Below are 16,703 nucleotides of genomic sequence, written 5' to 3' on the forward strand. Positions count from 1 at the left end.
ATAAATGTCATCCCTAATGGATGAAAGGCTGCAAGTTGCATCCTCTTCACATTCAATGGCTATCTTTCTATTTCCATCTTCATTAATTTAAAGATTGTTCTCCAATCTAAAAATACAGATCTAATCTCCGTAGATCACCCTTTTCAGTCTCTCAACTCTACCCCCACCTTCCACTGCCACCCTTTGATCTCCTGGCTACTAACCAATTTAACCCAGATTGGACCACTACTGGTTATCTTCCTCTTCAAGGATCACTCTTCCATAATCACAGTCTGCCAAGCATTGACATGACTCCCTTTGATTCTCCACCACTTCAGGAATCTCCTTTACCTATTTCTCTTCCTAAATACCCTCATAACAACCGAGCCAATGACATAACTCTACCACTACCCTCTCATTGTTTGATTGATTGCCCCTTACAACGGTCCTGACTCCCCCTTTAATACTCCCCTGAACAATCATCCCATGATTCTCCTTACTATCTTCTTCCCTTAGAAACTGTTCCGATCCAATCGGAGCCCAATCCCTCCCTTCGCCTTCCCAATCTCACCCTGATGCATTAACCAGTATCCCATTTCATTCCTCGTTTCCACACATTGTTTTACCCATCAGTCCCTTTATATACCTCCTATCTCTTTTGGCTCCTACCGCCACTCACTCTTCCTCCCGTCTCCACCCTGACCCTCTTCTCTTCCTGCATCTTACTCATCTGCCTACGGCTCATCAACTAAACTTTGTCTCCCCACCACCGAGTACCAATACTGCAACCCCATCACCTAGTACACCCCTCTCCTTCCATCTATATCACAGTTTCTACCCTCCTGACACCAGGTGCATGCTACACAACTGCAAATCTACAGCTAAACATTGCTTGTTACTTTCAGACTATAGTGCACCTCAACTTGATATCCTGATCCCCAAAAATATTAGGCTGAATTACACAATAGCAAGGTCCTAGACTTTCTTCTCCTCCTTTCACATTAGTCCATTATCTGCTGTGATCATGAAAACAGACAGTGTGGTGGTGTAAAAGTAATTCATAGGAGCACGCCTAGCTGCAAACTACTTCCAGCTGATAATCTCCCTTCCTTTCAATAGGTGCCCCAGAAGGCATCGCATCTTCAAATGAAAGTACTATTTTTCTATTTATTTTGTTTGCAGTTTTTGAATAGCACAGGCTTGATCCGAAGGTATTGGAGTGCTTTATCTAAGTACCAGTTACGTACTACTATTTTTTTCCCCCCAGGCACGGGTAGATTAAGTAAATGTGCATTGAATTTATATCATCACAGCTAATACATTTGGAGCCCTCAACTTCTTTGGAGACATCAATTTTCGCTGGAGTGAAGATAAAAATCCTATTAACCTGTTCTCTTTTCTACAGGACAACAACCTCCTCCAGCACGGTCAGAAACCAACACGCAAAAAAGGCTCTATTATTGATCTTGTTATCTCCAAAGGCACTCTTCTGTCCTTTGAAGACCCAATTGCAGTGGACTGGTGTTACAACGTGCAAGTTTCTTTTGAGCTATCAGTTGCCCTAAAAAAAAAAAATTACAAAAAAAAAAAAAAAAAAACAACTTTTGCAGTTTCAAGATAGAAAAATAAATCATGACACTAAAATCATTTACATCAATTCCACAACAAATACATCAAATGCATTGATAGCCCGATGTAATTAATGAATATGCTTCACTGAAAAAAAGGAGTAAACGGCATAAGCCTTAGCTTCACTTGTTCCTGAAGGATCTATTTGCTGAAATAAGCCATCTGAGGAATCTTGAGAAAACCTCAAGACACACATTCACCCTCAAATCTTACTATTGTTGAGTCTACTAAGAGAAACTACAAATCTAACATGGTCAGAGCTGCTGAACCAGGTTTGTCTCATCTCAACATCCTGAGATTCTGGGCAAATCACGTAATCTAACCCCTACCTACAAAAAATTAATGTGTCCTTGTGTAATGAAACTGGTGTTCCTGTAAGGCACTCCAATAACTCTTGGTCAAGTTTGCTCTATATAAAACTGAAGAAAAAAAAAAATTGTAGCTATATCTATCCACATTAACTCCATGCTCAATGCTGTTAAAAAATTGCCCAAAGCTACTGAAACTCCCACTCCCCCACCAGCTCAGTCTCCACATCAGCAGCTAAATGTGAAAAACTTGGCATCTACTTTGCAGAGAAATTTAAGTCCATTGAGCACTCAATTCTTCCAAAAGCCACTCACACACGATTACATTCCCACTGGTCCTGGTCGCACGTTGACAAGCTCTAACTCAGTTATCCTTTCCCACACTTCGACTGGCTCACTGAACAAGGAAATAGCCAAGATGCTGCTACCGTACTGGACTACCCTAATGAACTCACTGAAACAAGCTGCTTTCTAGGCCTAGGTCAAGTTTCAATTATGCTGACCTAGTTCATATACTTTCTGGAATATTGCGTTATACTAGTTATGCAAAATGATGCCACTTGCATCATTCACAGTAAAGATTTACTGCAAAAACGCAATTCACAGTAAAAATGTAAGACAAACACACAATAACATCAGAAGGAGACTGGCTATTTGCAGTCCTTTTGTTAAATTGTGTCCTCCTGCCAAAAAACAAAGATGAATTTTGCAGTAAAATATAGCGAGAAATGACACTTGCATTTTGCATAATTACATCAATTTTTGCCTTAATTTATCATAATTATACAAAACCAAATGCTGTGAATTTTGCATACTCCTTGTCCCCTCCGCCCCTCACCAGTCTAAAATTGATTCGGTCTTCCCCAAGGGTGAAGACAAACAAAAATATCCTAAAATGCCCCCATACACTTAGAACTAAACCTCCAATGACAGACACAGCCATGGAAGTAAATTTGATCCTTCCTATAATTGTTCTATGCATTCATCCTCCCACCCAGCTCAGTTCTTGCATGACCTTTCCATTCGTGAACAATTCTTCCCCCCTTTTACCTGTTCAGCCATATTTTCACAATTCCATCCAATTGTCAGTGTTCATCCATCTATCATTTCATATATTGTTTCATTCTTCCATACATGTATCCCATCCCTTTTTATCCGTTCCCTGTGTTAACTCTTTTAGCCTTTCCTAACTTCCTTTCACCTACCTTCCCTTACTTTTCTCACTCCATATGTGCAGCCGTTTCCATTTGATACAAGTTATTTTCTGTAACGCGTTATTAGGGACTTTTGTTTGCAGCACTCAAATGTTTTTTAAAAAAACAGTTAACATTTTAGAGGGAAGCTGTCCCAGACTGTAAGGCCCAGTGACAACCCCCACTTTAGCTGCTAAAAAGTTGGGGTGAGGGGTCCACGACGCTACTGGTCTTCCCCATTCTGGAAAATGGAAAAGGACTGAGGGGCATATTTATACTCCGTTTGCGCCAGAATTGCGTCGTTTTTTTTGACGCAATTTCGACGCAAAACTAACTCCATATTTATACTTTGGCGTTAGACGCGTCTAGCGCCAAAGTCCATGGAGTTAGCGTTATTTTTTAGCGTGGACACCTACTTTGCGTTAATTATATGCAAGGTAGGCGTTCCCGTCTAAAAAAAATCAACTCCGAGGCATGTGCGTCGGATTTATACTCCCGGGCAAAATTCACACCCGGGAGTGGGCGGGTCAAAAAAAATGACGTACGGCCGCTTTTGCGCCGTTTTTTAGCGCCTGCAAAAGGCAGGCGTTAAGGGACCTGTGGGCTCTGAAGGAGCCCAGCGGTGCCCTCCCATGCCCCCAGGGACACCCCCTGTCACCCTTGCCCACCCCAGGAGGACACCCAAGGCTGGAGGGACCCATCCCAGGGACATTAAGGTAAGTTCAGGTAAGTGTTTTTTTTTATGGCATAGGGGGGCCTGATTTGTGCCCCCCTACATGCCACTATGCCCAATGACCATGCCAGGGGACATAAGTCCCCTGGGCATGGCCATTGGGCAAGGGGGCATACTCCTGTCTTTGCTAAGACAGGAGTCATTTCTATGGGGGTTGGGAGTGAAAAAAATGGCGCAAATCGGGTTGAGGCGAAAAAATTGCCTCAACCTGACTTGCCCCATTTCTTGACGCCCAAGCCCCATATCCCCCTACGCCGGCGCTGCCTGGTGTACGTTATTTTTTTTTTTAACGCACACCAGACGGCGCCAGCGGCTAACGCTGGCTAACGTCATTCAATAAATACGGCACCCGCATGGTGCTTCAGAATGGCGTTAGCTGGCGCTAATTTTTTTGACGCAAAACTGCGTTAGTGCAGTTTTGCGTCAAAAAGTATAAATAAGGGCCTGAATGATCTGAACAACCTTTGCACGGTTTTCATACTTCCCTTCTTAGGGAAGGTATTAGCAAGCTGCTTAACATCACAGCTCTCACTCAGTCCAATAACCTCAGTGTTTTCCAGTTTGGCGGGGTTGTAACACAGAAACGGCAAATTTTGAACGCCTCTTAGACTCCATGAACCCATGACTTGTGCTCTTAGACATTCCAGCTGCCTTGCATATAATCAGTCACCATGCTCCGATCAGCAACCGGGGGGGGTGGGGGGAATGGATGAGTCTGAACGAGACAGTCCTAAAGTGATTTGACTCCCGTTTAGTTATTTACAAACAGTGAAAATGGAACGTTCTGTCTCGGGCAAACGTAGCAAAAAAAAATAAAAAAAATAAAAAAAATCACACAAGGGCTCTATCGTCTCCCCGACCCAGTTTAGTTCATATCTTTTACTTCTTGGCAAAGTTTTAAGAAAAATCTATAATCACTTAGTGGATAATACTCAAGTCTACCTGAAGCGGGTTGTTTTCTCTCCTCCACATTCAACAAGGTTAAAAATTGGATCACAGATGACCACTTAAAAGGCACGCCAACTAAAACTGAATTTCTACCAATCTCTTCAAAAAGTTCAACCTTCACATGCAAGAGGGGCTGTAATCCTTCTGCCCCTGATCTGTAAACTAGCCACTGCGGAGAATGCCAAGTCACTGGGCTTCATCCTTGACCACCATCTAGGCCGCATATTTCATCCTTCAACAGCTCCCCATCAACGCAAGAGCCAAATTTAAGACTGGAAGCATAACTATTAAAACCCTCACAACTCCACTCCCTCCTATAGGGTTGGAAAACTGTCTCTGGAGCTCAGCGAGGGTTCCCTGGTAGTGCAGCAAGGCTTTGAAAATCCCTCCTATTAGCCCTTCATACAGCCTCCTATCTATTCTCACTCCTATTTAAGAGACCCCTGGGCTAAAGTGTGTGGGGGGGGGGGTCTTGCTCGCATCTCTTATGTCGACATCACCGGTCTTTCTGGTTACGAAATGGTTGTTCTCTCTGCTCTTTCGATTAGTTGCTGACTTACTATGATAGTTAGTCAACTACTTCTCATCCTGTGACGTCATTGCTGGTATGAACTGTTTGTTCCTTGCCCTAAGATTGTTCTATGAAGTTTCTTAACCAGAATTCCCTTTCTGCTCTGTTGCAGAAGTGCTCTAATGCCTTTGGGCCAAGTCCATACTGTATACAAATCGCAAAAATAAGTAAATAAGATAAATTTACGTTGTGCTGATATGTCCCCTGGGAAAGAACAGAATGTCATCACTCTCAGTGAAGTCATAGATTGGCTGAAGTGGGCAGAGTTATTGCCTCACGTTGTAGGGGGGTGGAAGACAAATGAGACGACACACACAACATACCAAAGGATAAACAGAGCTGGCGAAAATAAATAAATAAATAAATAGCATTTTACAAAAAGGTATTTTCTAATGCCACACTGAAATTTCCAACCTATACCTACAACAGGTAAAGTCGGGACCTACTGGGAACCCACAAACCTCACGTTTATGTTTAAATATGATGATTGGCAACAAAACATACATACCTGTCAGGGGTAACCAACCTCATCAGAATGCGAGGCCAACAGCCCATGCCATTCTGCTACTGTAACTTAAACTTTGAAATCCAAGGTTTTAGCCCATGTTCCAAGTCACAAACGATTGATTGCGATGAGAAAAGCAGAAAGAGGGGTTATGACTGCTGGAGACATTCCACATGACTCCAGGCCAGTTTGTTATTTTAATTTGGATTAAGCGCTGCACATAGCTTGCTGCAGGCTCTTATTCGACAATATTCAAGCATCCGCCTCCCAGCAGCAGGGACACGTGATAGATGGGGGAACACAGGAAGAGCAGAAGAACGGCAGTCTGCAGCCACTCTTCTAAAAACCTCATGCGTAACCAGGGAAACCAGAAAGAATCAGCCATACTTTATTTTCAAGGGTTTACTCCCCTTACTCACCCTTAGAAGTGATTACTGACGAACCCTTTGCTTTGTGACCGGAAAGCAGAACAAACCGCAGGCTCTGGAGACCGCAATCCAGCAGGTAGGAGCCCCCATCAAGCACAAGCTCATCAAAGACCCCGAGAGCCTCCACACGAGATACTAAACTATGGAACAACAATAACACCACCACCTGTGCTCTAAACCCACTCATACTGCCAGGGAAACTGAAAGCGTCTCCCTTCAGCGGAGACATTTACTCAGTAAGGCTGTCAGGTAGTATGGGCGACAGAGCAGCCGATACCCTACAGCCTTCAGGTTCGCGGGCAATCTCAGGTGCGGCCAATCATCTGTCAATCACACTTGTCGAGAATCATCGAGTGGTTAATCAAGTCAGCAACGCGACTGAGGACATTTGTATGCTTGAACTTATATATCTATGCATCTTTTATACGTGCTGTGTGTATCAAGTTGAAAACAGTTACTTCTTCCCACACAAAGAAAACTCTAAGTAGGGACCCGATATCGCCCTACTCCAAGACACCTGCATTCAAGTCAAACCTTCCAGTTAACAGACAGGTGCCTTCTGGGACGTGTAGTTTTGTTTACTTCAATCTAATCAACTTGGCTGAAATATTTGATGTTGATTTGTAAGGGTAAGGCATAAAGGAACTTCATGTTAATTGTTGCACATCAAGATCCCGTGTACGTTTGTGCACATGTATCAGACCAAACTATGAAAGCACGTCTGCTTTTCAGGCTTTCACCTAGTGGAACCGGAGTAATTTTCGGAGTGGGGGTGCGGCCATCAATATGATGTCACTGCGGTCACAGGGTTAGTGAAAAATCAAAGCAATTAGCCACGTGTATTGTAGCATACGCGCCACCTCCAATCAGCAGGAGGATGGCAGGGTTGAAGTTTGGGTCCTTGAGGCCTTTTGCAGCGCATTGTCCCAGATACAGGAGTAAAGTAAGGAGAGGAGGCGGGCTTAGCCATTTACAGAGCGTGCATTTTTTTTTTTACTGAAATGTCCTGCTCGAATGGCAATCGAACTGCATCAAGCATGCAGTTTACTGCTCGGCTTATATGGTGCGCAAATAACGTGTGGAAGAACGGTCTATTTACATATTTATCACACAAGAAAAGTGTCTTGGATTATTTCGATTACAATAAAATATTTGTATCGTCACATTTTACAATTATAAAGATATACATCTTTTTTTGCAGCTGCACGTTTTTCCAATATTTGACTTAATGAACCTTCAGTAGTCATTTGCACTTCACTTGCTGCGCACATATTTTGAAATATTTATTAAGTTCATTTACAAGTTTTCTAAATATGTTGTGTGCTAGAAAACATTTGACATACTGTAGTCTTCTCCTTTCACAACCCCTCTACCCTAGAAGGATTATCGGTTGATTGAAAATTCAGTCACTGAAGTAACAGAAGAGAAAGTTAATATTAATCTCAATGTTAAACAAGCATTGGAAAAGCCAATAGGTCTCACCTATACAATGCTTGGCAGCATCTTTTTGCCATGTTGTACACCAGTGTAGCTGCTGTTCAGCATGGCTAAAAGTTAGTGGCATGGAGTGGGTGACTAATGTAGAGTGGATTTGTTGGAATACAGTGTCACAGAGTGGAGTAGGGGGAGTGGGGCATTGTAGAGGGAAGTAGAGTTGAGTAGAGGGGAGTAGAGTTCAGTGCTATAGAGTGCATTGTCACAGAGTGGAGTAGGGGGAGTGGGGTGGGGTGTAATAGGGTGGAGTTGATTGGAGTGGATTGAGATAGTGAGCTGGATTGGATTATAGTGGAGTGGGGTGGATTGGGGTAGAGTGGAGCTGATTGAGTGGACTGGGGTGGAGTGTAGTGGGGGATTGAATGGGGTGAGGTGGACTGGATTGGGGTGGTGTGAGGATTTGGGGTGTAACATATGGGATGGATGAGAGTCCTACCATGCAGTACACTCAGAAATACCATAATGGGTCCAGTCAGGTATGTTTACTTAACCTTAAGCTCAACCCAGGTTAGGTGTGGATGCGAGCGGTAGTGCTTGGCAAAGAACCAATGTGTAAAGCATTTAACAACACCAAACAAGAGAATAAGAAAGCCAAACGACATGAAAGAAACTAGACACCGGGTTAGACAAATAGATTTGTTTTTTATTAATTTTTAGAGACCATGAAAATCAAAAGCCGCCAGAGGGTTCTGCAGAGATTGAATTTTAAAGGAATAAATAACTTTAGCATTAACCACAAAAAGAATTGGTCAACAAAAAACTTTAGAAACTTTTTAAAAGTTTGGAAAAGTTAGTTCGGGAACTCCAGCCCAGGTTGGGAGACCAAGTTTGGCAGGACAGAGGTCCAAGGGGCCGGAGAGGATACTTTAGACAGTTACCTGGACACCAGAGTGTTATAGAGCAAGATCCAAACTTTACAGGATGACCACCATAGACTATAATTGAGTGGTCCTGATGTTGAGGGATGCAGGCTCACAAAAATGGTGAAGGATGCTCCGGACACTGTACATTCCATGGGGGTGAAGTCTGGATCAGTCTACAAGTGAGTGGAGCAACTCTGTCCACGGATTTTGAGGTTTCACAAAGTCCTCTTTCCAGGGTTCCAAAGGCTTCTGATGCAGACCTTGTCCTTTGGCAAAACAGTGATCATGGTGCAAATCTTTGGTGAAAGCTAGTGTCCCTTTGGGTGACAAATCCAGTGACAACCTACACTCATAGGTCCAGCCGACTTGGGTACACTTTTTGGCTGACTCTGAATTGTACCTGGGTGTTCCCGGCATCCAGTAACAACAAGACTTATACGATGGCTACCAGAGATGTGACTTGTATTCCTTTAGCTTTAATGTCTCCAGTGCTGTTCTGTAGGGCCAGTCAACTGACCCTTGGAGTCTCTGATTTGGACTGGGGCCAGAGATCAGCATTTCCCCTAGCTAAGCATGCAGAACAGGGTCCAAACTCCACTAGCCTAAATGTGTAGTAGGTGCAGTCACTCTGGCATTGCAGCATCTCTTTGTGCACTTCCAATGAATGTAGAGTGGTCTCCTTCTCGTCCTCTTTCCAGGTCGAGCGAGTACTGAGGGTCAGCGTGCTAAGGGTACCATATTTATCCCTGGAAAGTGCCCTGATAGGTCCACGCAGTCACTAGCCAATGGGCTACTGGGTCCCCTCCTACCTAGTGAGGAAGTTCCTGCAATGTGTGGCATCTGGCTATCCCAGAATGCACATTCCTGCTCCTTTCAAGATGGCATGACCCTTCCTCTGTCGTGAGGAGTAAGGAAGCCCACCCTCGAGGTGTGCCTAACTGGGGACAACACGCCCATGGTAAAACCAGTGTGGGTGCGAGTTTCCCCTCTCTGGTCCTGTCTCCACGCTGTCTACAGGGACAAAAGGCATCTTGCTCAGAGTTGTTGGGCCAGGTGGCCCATCAAACATGGCTTTTACTTTGAAGCACGCCACCAGGCAAATCCCCGAGTGGCCATTCTGGCAGAGGAAGTGACGCCTCACTGCTTCAGCCCTGCCTTTGTTCCTGGGCCTGGGAGTTTTTCATACGTCTGCCCAGGCAGTCGGAAAGCTGTCTATGTGTGTGTCCCTTTGTGAGGTCTCTGGATAAGCAGAGCCCAGAGTGGTCATTTTCTAAAAGTGGCCAACCATTAAGTGACATTAATTTCGACCTGAGCATCAGATTGCATTTAATTTCATGATTAACTTTATACCTTACATGACCCAGTTTGGTAGTCCCAGTCAAATGTTAGCCCAGTGGGGACGTCACCCAGTAACCCTGTGTTTGCCAATAGGGCTACCAACTTTCCCCACAGCAAAAAGACAATTTGGAAACTTTGATATCGAGACATATCAAAGTATATATGTCTTAACAAAATACAGCTCCCTGTCATGGCACTCAATAGACCTTCCTTAGTGAAGACTCGGATATAATGTTAAGAGGCAGGGTGGCTTTGCCATTGCATTAAATGGCAAAGACAAACTGGCAGTGTAAGCCTCCAGTCTGCTGTGACAGGCTGGGAGCCATCTCATTTTTTATCACACAAAGGGTGGCACAAATAGTGCTGCAGCCCTGAATGGACACTCTTCCTTACATGCACTGGGCACCATAAATTAGGGACTTATAAGTAAGTCAGGCCTTGACACTTGGCTGTATCCAATTTGACATGAACTTTGCATGGGGTCAGAACACTGGCACTGAGGTCTGGTTAGCAGGCCTCAGTGCACTCTGTGAGTCGAAAAACCAGCAGCATTAGTCACAAAATGTGGGGGTGAACATTAAAAAAGAGGCATTCCTTTAAAGGTGGATTGGAGTGGGGTGGATTAGATTAGATTAGATTGGGGTGGGTGGATTGAACTGGAGTGATAGGACTGTGGTAGGGTGGACTGGATTAGGGTGGATTGGTTTAGAGTGGAGTGGGGTGGCGTGGAGTGGATTACATTGAACTGGAGTGTGGTGGATTAATTTATTGGATTGAAGTGGGGTGGATTGAATTTATTGGACTGGAGTGGGGTAGATTGGGCTAGAATGGTGTGGAGTGGATTGGGGTGGGTGGGTTGGATTGGGGGTAGAGCAGGGTTGATTGGAGTCAATTTGATTAGAGTGGAGTGGGGCACGTTGGAGTGGAGGAGGTGGATTGCAGTGGAGTGGGCTGGATTGGAGTGGGTGGACTGGATGAGGTGTATTGGTTAGGGTGGAATGGATTGGAGTGGGGTGAATTGAATTGAGTGGGGTGGAATAGGTAGATGGATTGGACTGGGGTGAGGTGGACTGGAGTGGGGTGGAATGGAGTGCATGGACTGGACTGGACTAGAGAGGGGTGGGGTGGATTAGACTGGAGTGGTATGGGATAAATTGGATTGGAATGGGGTCAATTGGACAGGAGGGTGGATTTGACTGGACTGGGGCGGATTGGGTTAGAGTTGGGTGGATTGTGGCAGGTTGGATTGGAGTTGGGTGGATTGCATTGGGCTGTATTGGATTGGTGTGGGGTGGATTGGTGTGGGGTAGACTGCAGTGGGGTGGATTTAAGTGGTGTGAATTTGTATGTAGTGGGGTGGATTGGATTGGGGTGAGGTGGATTGGATTTGAAGGGGGCAGATTAGAGTAGGGCATATTGTTTTGATTTGGAGTGGGCTTGATTGTTTTGGATTGGAGTGGGGGCAGATTGCAGTCGGGCAGATTGGAGTGAGGCAGATTGCAGGGAGGCAGGTTGTTTTTGATTGGAGTGGGATTGATTGCAGTGGATTGGGTTGGGGTGGAGTGGATTGGGTGGAGTGGAGCGGAATGAATTGGGGTGAGGGTGATTGGATTAGAGTGGGGTGGATTGGTTGGGGTGGATTGTAGTGGAGAGAATTGTTTTTGATTGGAGTGGGACAGAGTGGAAGGCAGGGTGTTTTGGATTGGAGTGGGACAGATTGAAGTGGGACAGGTTGTTTTGATTTAGAGTGTGACAGATTGGAGTGGGGCAGATTGGTTTGGTTTGGAGAGGGGCAGATTGTTTTGGACTGGAGTGGGGCAGATTGTTTTGGATTAGAGTAAGGCACATTGTTTGGATTTGAGTGGGGCAGATTGTTTGGATTTGAGTGGGGCAGATTATTTGGATTGAAGTGGGGCAGATTGTTTTGGATTAATGTGGCACAAATTGTTATTATGGGGGTGGTCAGATTGTTTGGATTGGAATGTGGCAGATTGTTTTTGATTGGAGTGAGGCAGATTGGAGTGGGACGGATTGGAGTGGGGAAGATTGTTTTTGATTGGAATGGGGCAGATTGTTTTGGTTTAGAGTGGGGGAGAATGTTTTGGATTGGAGTGGGGCAGATTGGAGCCAATTGTTTTGGATTGGAATGGGGCAAATTGTTTTGGATTGGAGTGGTTCAGATTGGTTTTGGATTGGAGTGGGGGAGATTGCTTTGGATTGGAATGCAGCAGAATGTTTTGGATTTGAGTTGGGCAGATTGGAGTGGGGCAGCCTTGTTTGGATTGGAGTAGGGCAGATTGGAGTGTGGCAGATTGTTTTGGATTGAAGTGGGGCAGATTGTTTTGGACTGGAGTGAGGCAGATTGGAGTGGGGCAGATTGTTTTGGATTAGAGTGGGGCAGATTGGAGTGGGACAGATTGCTTTAAATTGTAGTGAGATAGATTGGAGTGGGCAGATTGTTTTACATTGGAGTGGAGAATATTGTTTAGGATTGATGTGGGGCAGATTGGAGTGGGGCATATTGTTTTGGATTGGAGATGGGCAGATTGCATTGGACTAGAGTGGGGCAGATTGTTTTTGATTGTAGTGGGGCAGATTTGAGTGGGGCAGATGGGGCAGATTTGAGTGGGGTGGGTTGGGGGAGTGGAGTGTGGTGGATTGGTGTGAGTGGTTAGAATAGGAGTGGGGTGGATTGGTCTGGGGTGGATTGGATTGGTCTTGGGTGGATTGCATTGAGAGGGGCAGATTAGATTGAGTGGGATGGATTGGTTGGGTGAGGTGGGGTGGATTGGCATGGGTTGAAGTGGGGCAGATTGAATTGGAATGGGGTGGATTGGGGTGTACTGCACGGTTATGTGTTCAAGCATAATTTTGGAAATTACACATAAGAAAGGAACAATGTCACTTGTAATGTAACTCTTAATAACTCCAACATGGTGGTCGCCACGAAGGCATCGGCCACCCTGTCAGAAGTTTGGCAGATGTGCTTTCCTGCCCACCAAACTCTTAATTAGGCCCTTTCTGTTTGCAGGGCCTTAGAAGTAAAAAAATAAGTTTGTCAATCATGTCAGGAGCCTCAGACGGGCATTGATTAAGTTGAATCAATCAGTGCTTTGTCCCTGCTCCATAGACAGGAATGGACATTATGCTAGGCCGTCAGCGACCAATTACGAGGCTGTAGAGATGAGTGCCATGCAATCCAACAAATGGTAAACAATGGGCTGGTTCTAAGCCCAATTGAAAATTACAGTAGTGTTGAAGAGACAGCGCATGTGCTCTCTAGTCTATACCTAAAAACAGCAATTTGTCAGAAGACATTGCCTGACATTTGACTTCTACCTTTGAATGTAAGCAAATGCCACATGCTGCTATAAGAAAACAAAATGAAATGCATTTTTATGGATCATTCTTCTTTTGAAGTCCTGCAAGGTAATTCTGGGGGTGCTGTAGAACCTCATGCACCCCTCATTGTATTGCCCCTGCTCTCACCCAGAGCATCGTAGGAGTTATGGTTTACATTCTTTGTGAAATCAGTCAGAACTCTAATACACCATTGCCTGTAGTTCTACCTCAGTGCATGAGTTCATAAGTAATTTTGCCCGCATGAATTACTTTATTTGTTGGCCTGTCCCATAGGTTGGCTTATTTGTTTTCTGTTACAGCAAATGATGTACTGTTTAAATTGTAGTCCTTTATTACAACAATCCTGTTTAGTTGTAGCTCTGCCCCAGTTCATCCTTGTGTTTATCGTCCTATTTGAGTGGGTAGCTTTACTTGTAGTCTTGCTATAAAACATGGCTTTACTCATAGTCCTATCTCTAGTGCATTCCTTTGCTTGTAGCCCAGTTCCAGTGCATGGATTTATCCATAATCAAACTCAGAGTTGGCTTTATTTGTAATTCTGCTCCAGTGCATGGTTTTACTTATAGTCAGAGTTTTAGGTGGGCTGGGTCTTTCTGGGTAGTATTTAAAAATAGACATTAAAATGGCTCCGTATCTGGCCAGGGGCAGCTGGTAACCTTTGAAAGTGGTGGGTCGAGTGAAGTGCTCCAACGCTTCCAAAATTCCAAATTATACACCCCCTCCCTCCAAACCCCATAATAAAACAGGGCCCCCTCCAAAAGCCCAAAATAAAACTACAATACCATTTAAAATAAATAGAATTAAAATAAATCATATTTACCCACTGCTGCACATCTTCCTCAGTGTTCGGAAGCTGCCGTCTGCTGTGCAGCTCCCTTAACCAAGCCAGACGTTGCTCTCATGCAATTAACCAGCAGGAGAGAAAAGCAAAGATTGAATGGATTGTACAGCACACACTTTGGACTGAGTTACTTACAGGTGGTTATAACAGGGCCACTTTTGAGATATTCTGTAAATCAAAAAGGTGTTCAGAATACATAGTTGCCTGATCCATGGTCTCTCTGCAGAGCACACAAAACAATGATCATGTATTCCAGTTGCAATTTTGATTCTGTGCAAAATATGTATGAAGGTTTTCAAAATATTGACAAGAGAAAGGTAAAGTAAAATGCAATGCTTGCAGGTGAGCGGGAATCATAGAAATGTAGTTTACATGTTTAAGCCACGCATGTCTGATTACAGTGCTTCACCAGTAGTCTAGTATGGGTTTACTCATATCCCTGTCCCAGTGCACATGTGTAACCAGCAGACACATTTACATTTCAGTCCTCCTCCAGTGAATGCCTTTACTTTTCCCCTGCCACAGTGCATTACTTTGTCCCAGTTTTACTGTGTGGCTTTTGTTAGAGCCCTGCTTCACTGCTTTGACTTTTCTAGAAGTTCTTATCTCATGCAGGACTTTGCCTGGAGCCTCGTTCCATTATGCAACTCTACGTATAGTCCTAAAGCAGCTTGTGCATTTTCATGAAGTTTTGTTCTAGGCACCTAGCATCACAGGCCATTGTGTAAGGAACACTTGGCCTTGCACTGCAAGGAATCATGAAGGTCCCCCTCGTAATACCCACATCCTAAAGCTGACAAGCTGAGCCCCAAACCCTACCTTTATGGATGAAAGACTGCCCCCCCCCCCCAGCACTGCCGGGGTATCCATTACGCCCCCTGATCACTGGTGCACCTTCCCAATGTGCGGCTTTACTTGCAATACCACATCAGTGTCTGACCTTAATTTATGTCCTGCTGCAGAGTATATGTGACTCACAAGTGCACATTTTAGGTCTGACTTCACATTGCAGTTGTTGCCAGACCTTATGTGACAGTAAAACAGCTTTAAGAAGCTTCATTGAGGGAGCAGCTTTGGCATCACCAAACGTATCACTTCCTTGAGTACAGATTGTGGTTGGGCAGAAGATGTGTGCTTCCACTGAAAAAGAATGCTGTATTGTACTTTGAGTTGTAGGGAAGAAAATACTTAACTTAGTAAGACTCACTCATTTACAAGCCATTGATCAAGGTTATAGACCTGATCTGTTTACTATGAAAAGCCAAAAGAAAGGCAGTAGGCATGACTTATGTATTGTGAAAAGCATGTATTAAATCCAATATTCCTTTAGGGTGGATTGTCATTACAGTATATTAAAGCTTGTAGACAGGTATTTTCTTACAGAAAGTCTCACAAATTACCATAATAAGCAAGAGTTTTTTATGTTGGTTATCCCTTTTGACACCCTTGCAGTAGATTTCCACTTTGAGAATCCTTTTTATGCCCTTTTTTGGTCTTGGCTAGACAGCGCATGCACTGTCTTGAAGAGGCATGTTGTATATACCTTATGGGCTTCTCCATGCTCATAGCCTCCCATTTGCTGGCTCCATCGTCACTCTCATATTCTTTCTCCCCATTTGTTAATGGAATGCATTTGTCATGCCTCTTCCTGTGTTTAGCCCTCCACAAGAGCATGGGCCAATTACCATATGCATCCACTGCTCCTAGTTTCGCAACTGTTTCTGGAACAACTTTTTTCTTTATTGAAGAGTACTACACACAATAACACGTGTTTTCACTCGATCTGAGCTCCTCTGTAAACAGGCCTGTAAATCTTGTCCTGATCTCTGCATTTTGCTGCGCATTCAAAGACCAAGTTCGAACGTTAGACACTATTTTCGGATGGCAACTATTTACTTTCTTTTTCGGACTTAACAAAGAGAGAGAATTTTGATAAATTATTGTCCCAGTGTTGCTTACAGCTAGTTTTGTTTTTCGAGTAAAACAGATTCATTCATACAGTCCTAAGGTACAGGGGCTGGCTTTTTAGCATGTAAATACTTAGTGATACAACACACGTTATTGAGACAAATAGCTGTAATGCCTTAATATTTTAAACAAACACAAGTAGACTTATTGTTTGCTTGTATGCTGCGCTCCTTTAGTTCAGTAGGACATGACTAAAGCGGGCAGTGGAAGAGGCAGCTTCTAGCCATCAGTTCTTTCTTCAGTGCTGCTCCCAGACCGTGGGCGATCATAAGTATCACACATTGATTTCAGCCCTATAAGGCTGCGCAGGGAATCTCCGATTCCCGTTCCACATGGGATTCCCGCCTCCTTCATCATCCCCAGTTATGCATGTATTGATCCAAGCTGGGCTTTAATTAAAAGCCCTATGTAAACTATGAATAAGCCCACCTTTATTAACTCTTTCCATCGTGCCTGTCCCTAGCACAGATTTAAACATCACACTTTTCCCTCAATTGGGTTGAACAGATGATCATTTTTATGTAAGATATGTGCGTGCACAG

General features: G+C 44.1%; 2 protein-coding genes across 2 annotated transcripts in view; one reads left to right on the top strand and one right to left on the bottom strand.

Moving 5' to 3' along the window:
• The window catches only part of LOC138245851 (zona pellucida sperm-binding protein 4-like), a 45,726-nt gene extending 39,168 nt beyond the window's left edge, over positions 1 to 6,558 (bottom strand). Inside the window, exon 1 of the mRNA XM_069199828.1 lies at positions 6,286 to 6,558. Within this exon, the coding sequence (XP_069055929.1) occupies positions 6,286 to 6,523 (238 nt within the window). The 5' untranslated portion in view covers positions 6,524 to 6,558. The remainder of the gene's footprint in view (positions 1 to 6,285) is intronic.
• The window catches only part of LOC138245722 (cationic amino acid transporter 2-like), a 187,186-nt gene that overhangs the window by 165,778 nt on the left and 4,705 nt on the right, over positions 1 to 16,703 (top strand). The gene's annotated exons all lie outside the window — the stretch shown is intronic.

Source organism: Pleurodeles waltl, chromosome 7 (genome assembly GCF_031143425.1).
Source record: "Pleurodeles waltl isolate 20211129_DDA chromosome 7, aPleWal1.hap1.20221129, whole genome shotgun sequence".
In the NCBI taxonomy this organism is placed as follows: Eukaryota; Metazoa; Chordata; class Amphibia; order Caudata; family Salamandridae; genus Pleurodeles; species Pleurodeles waltl.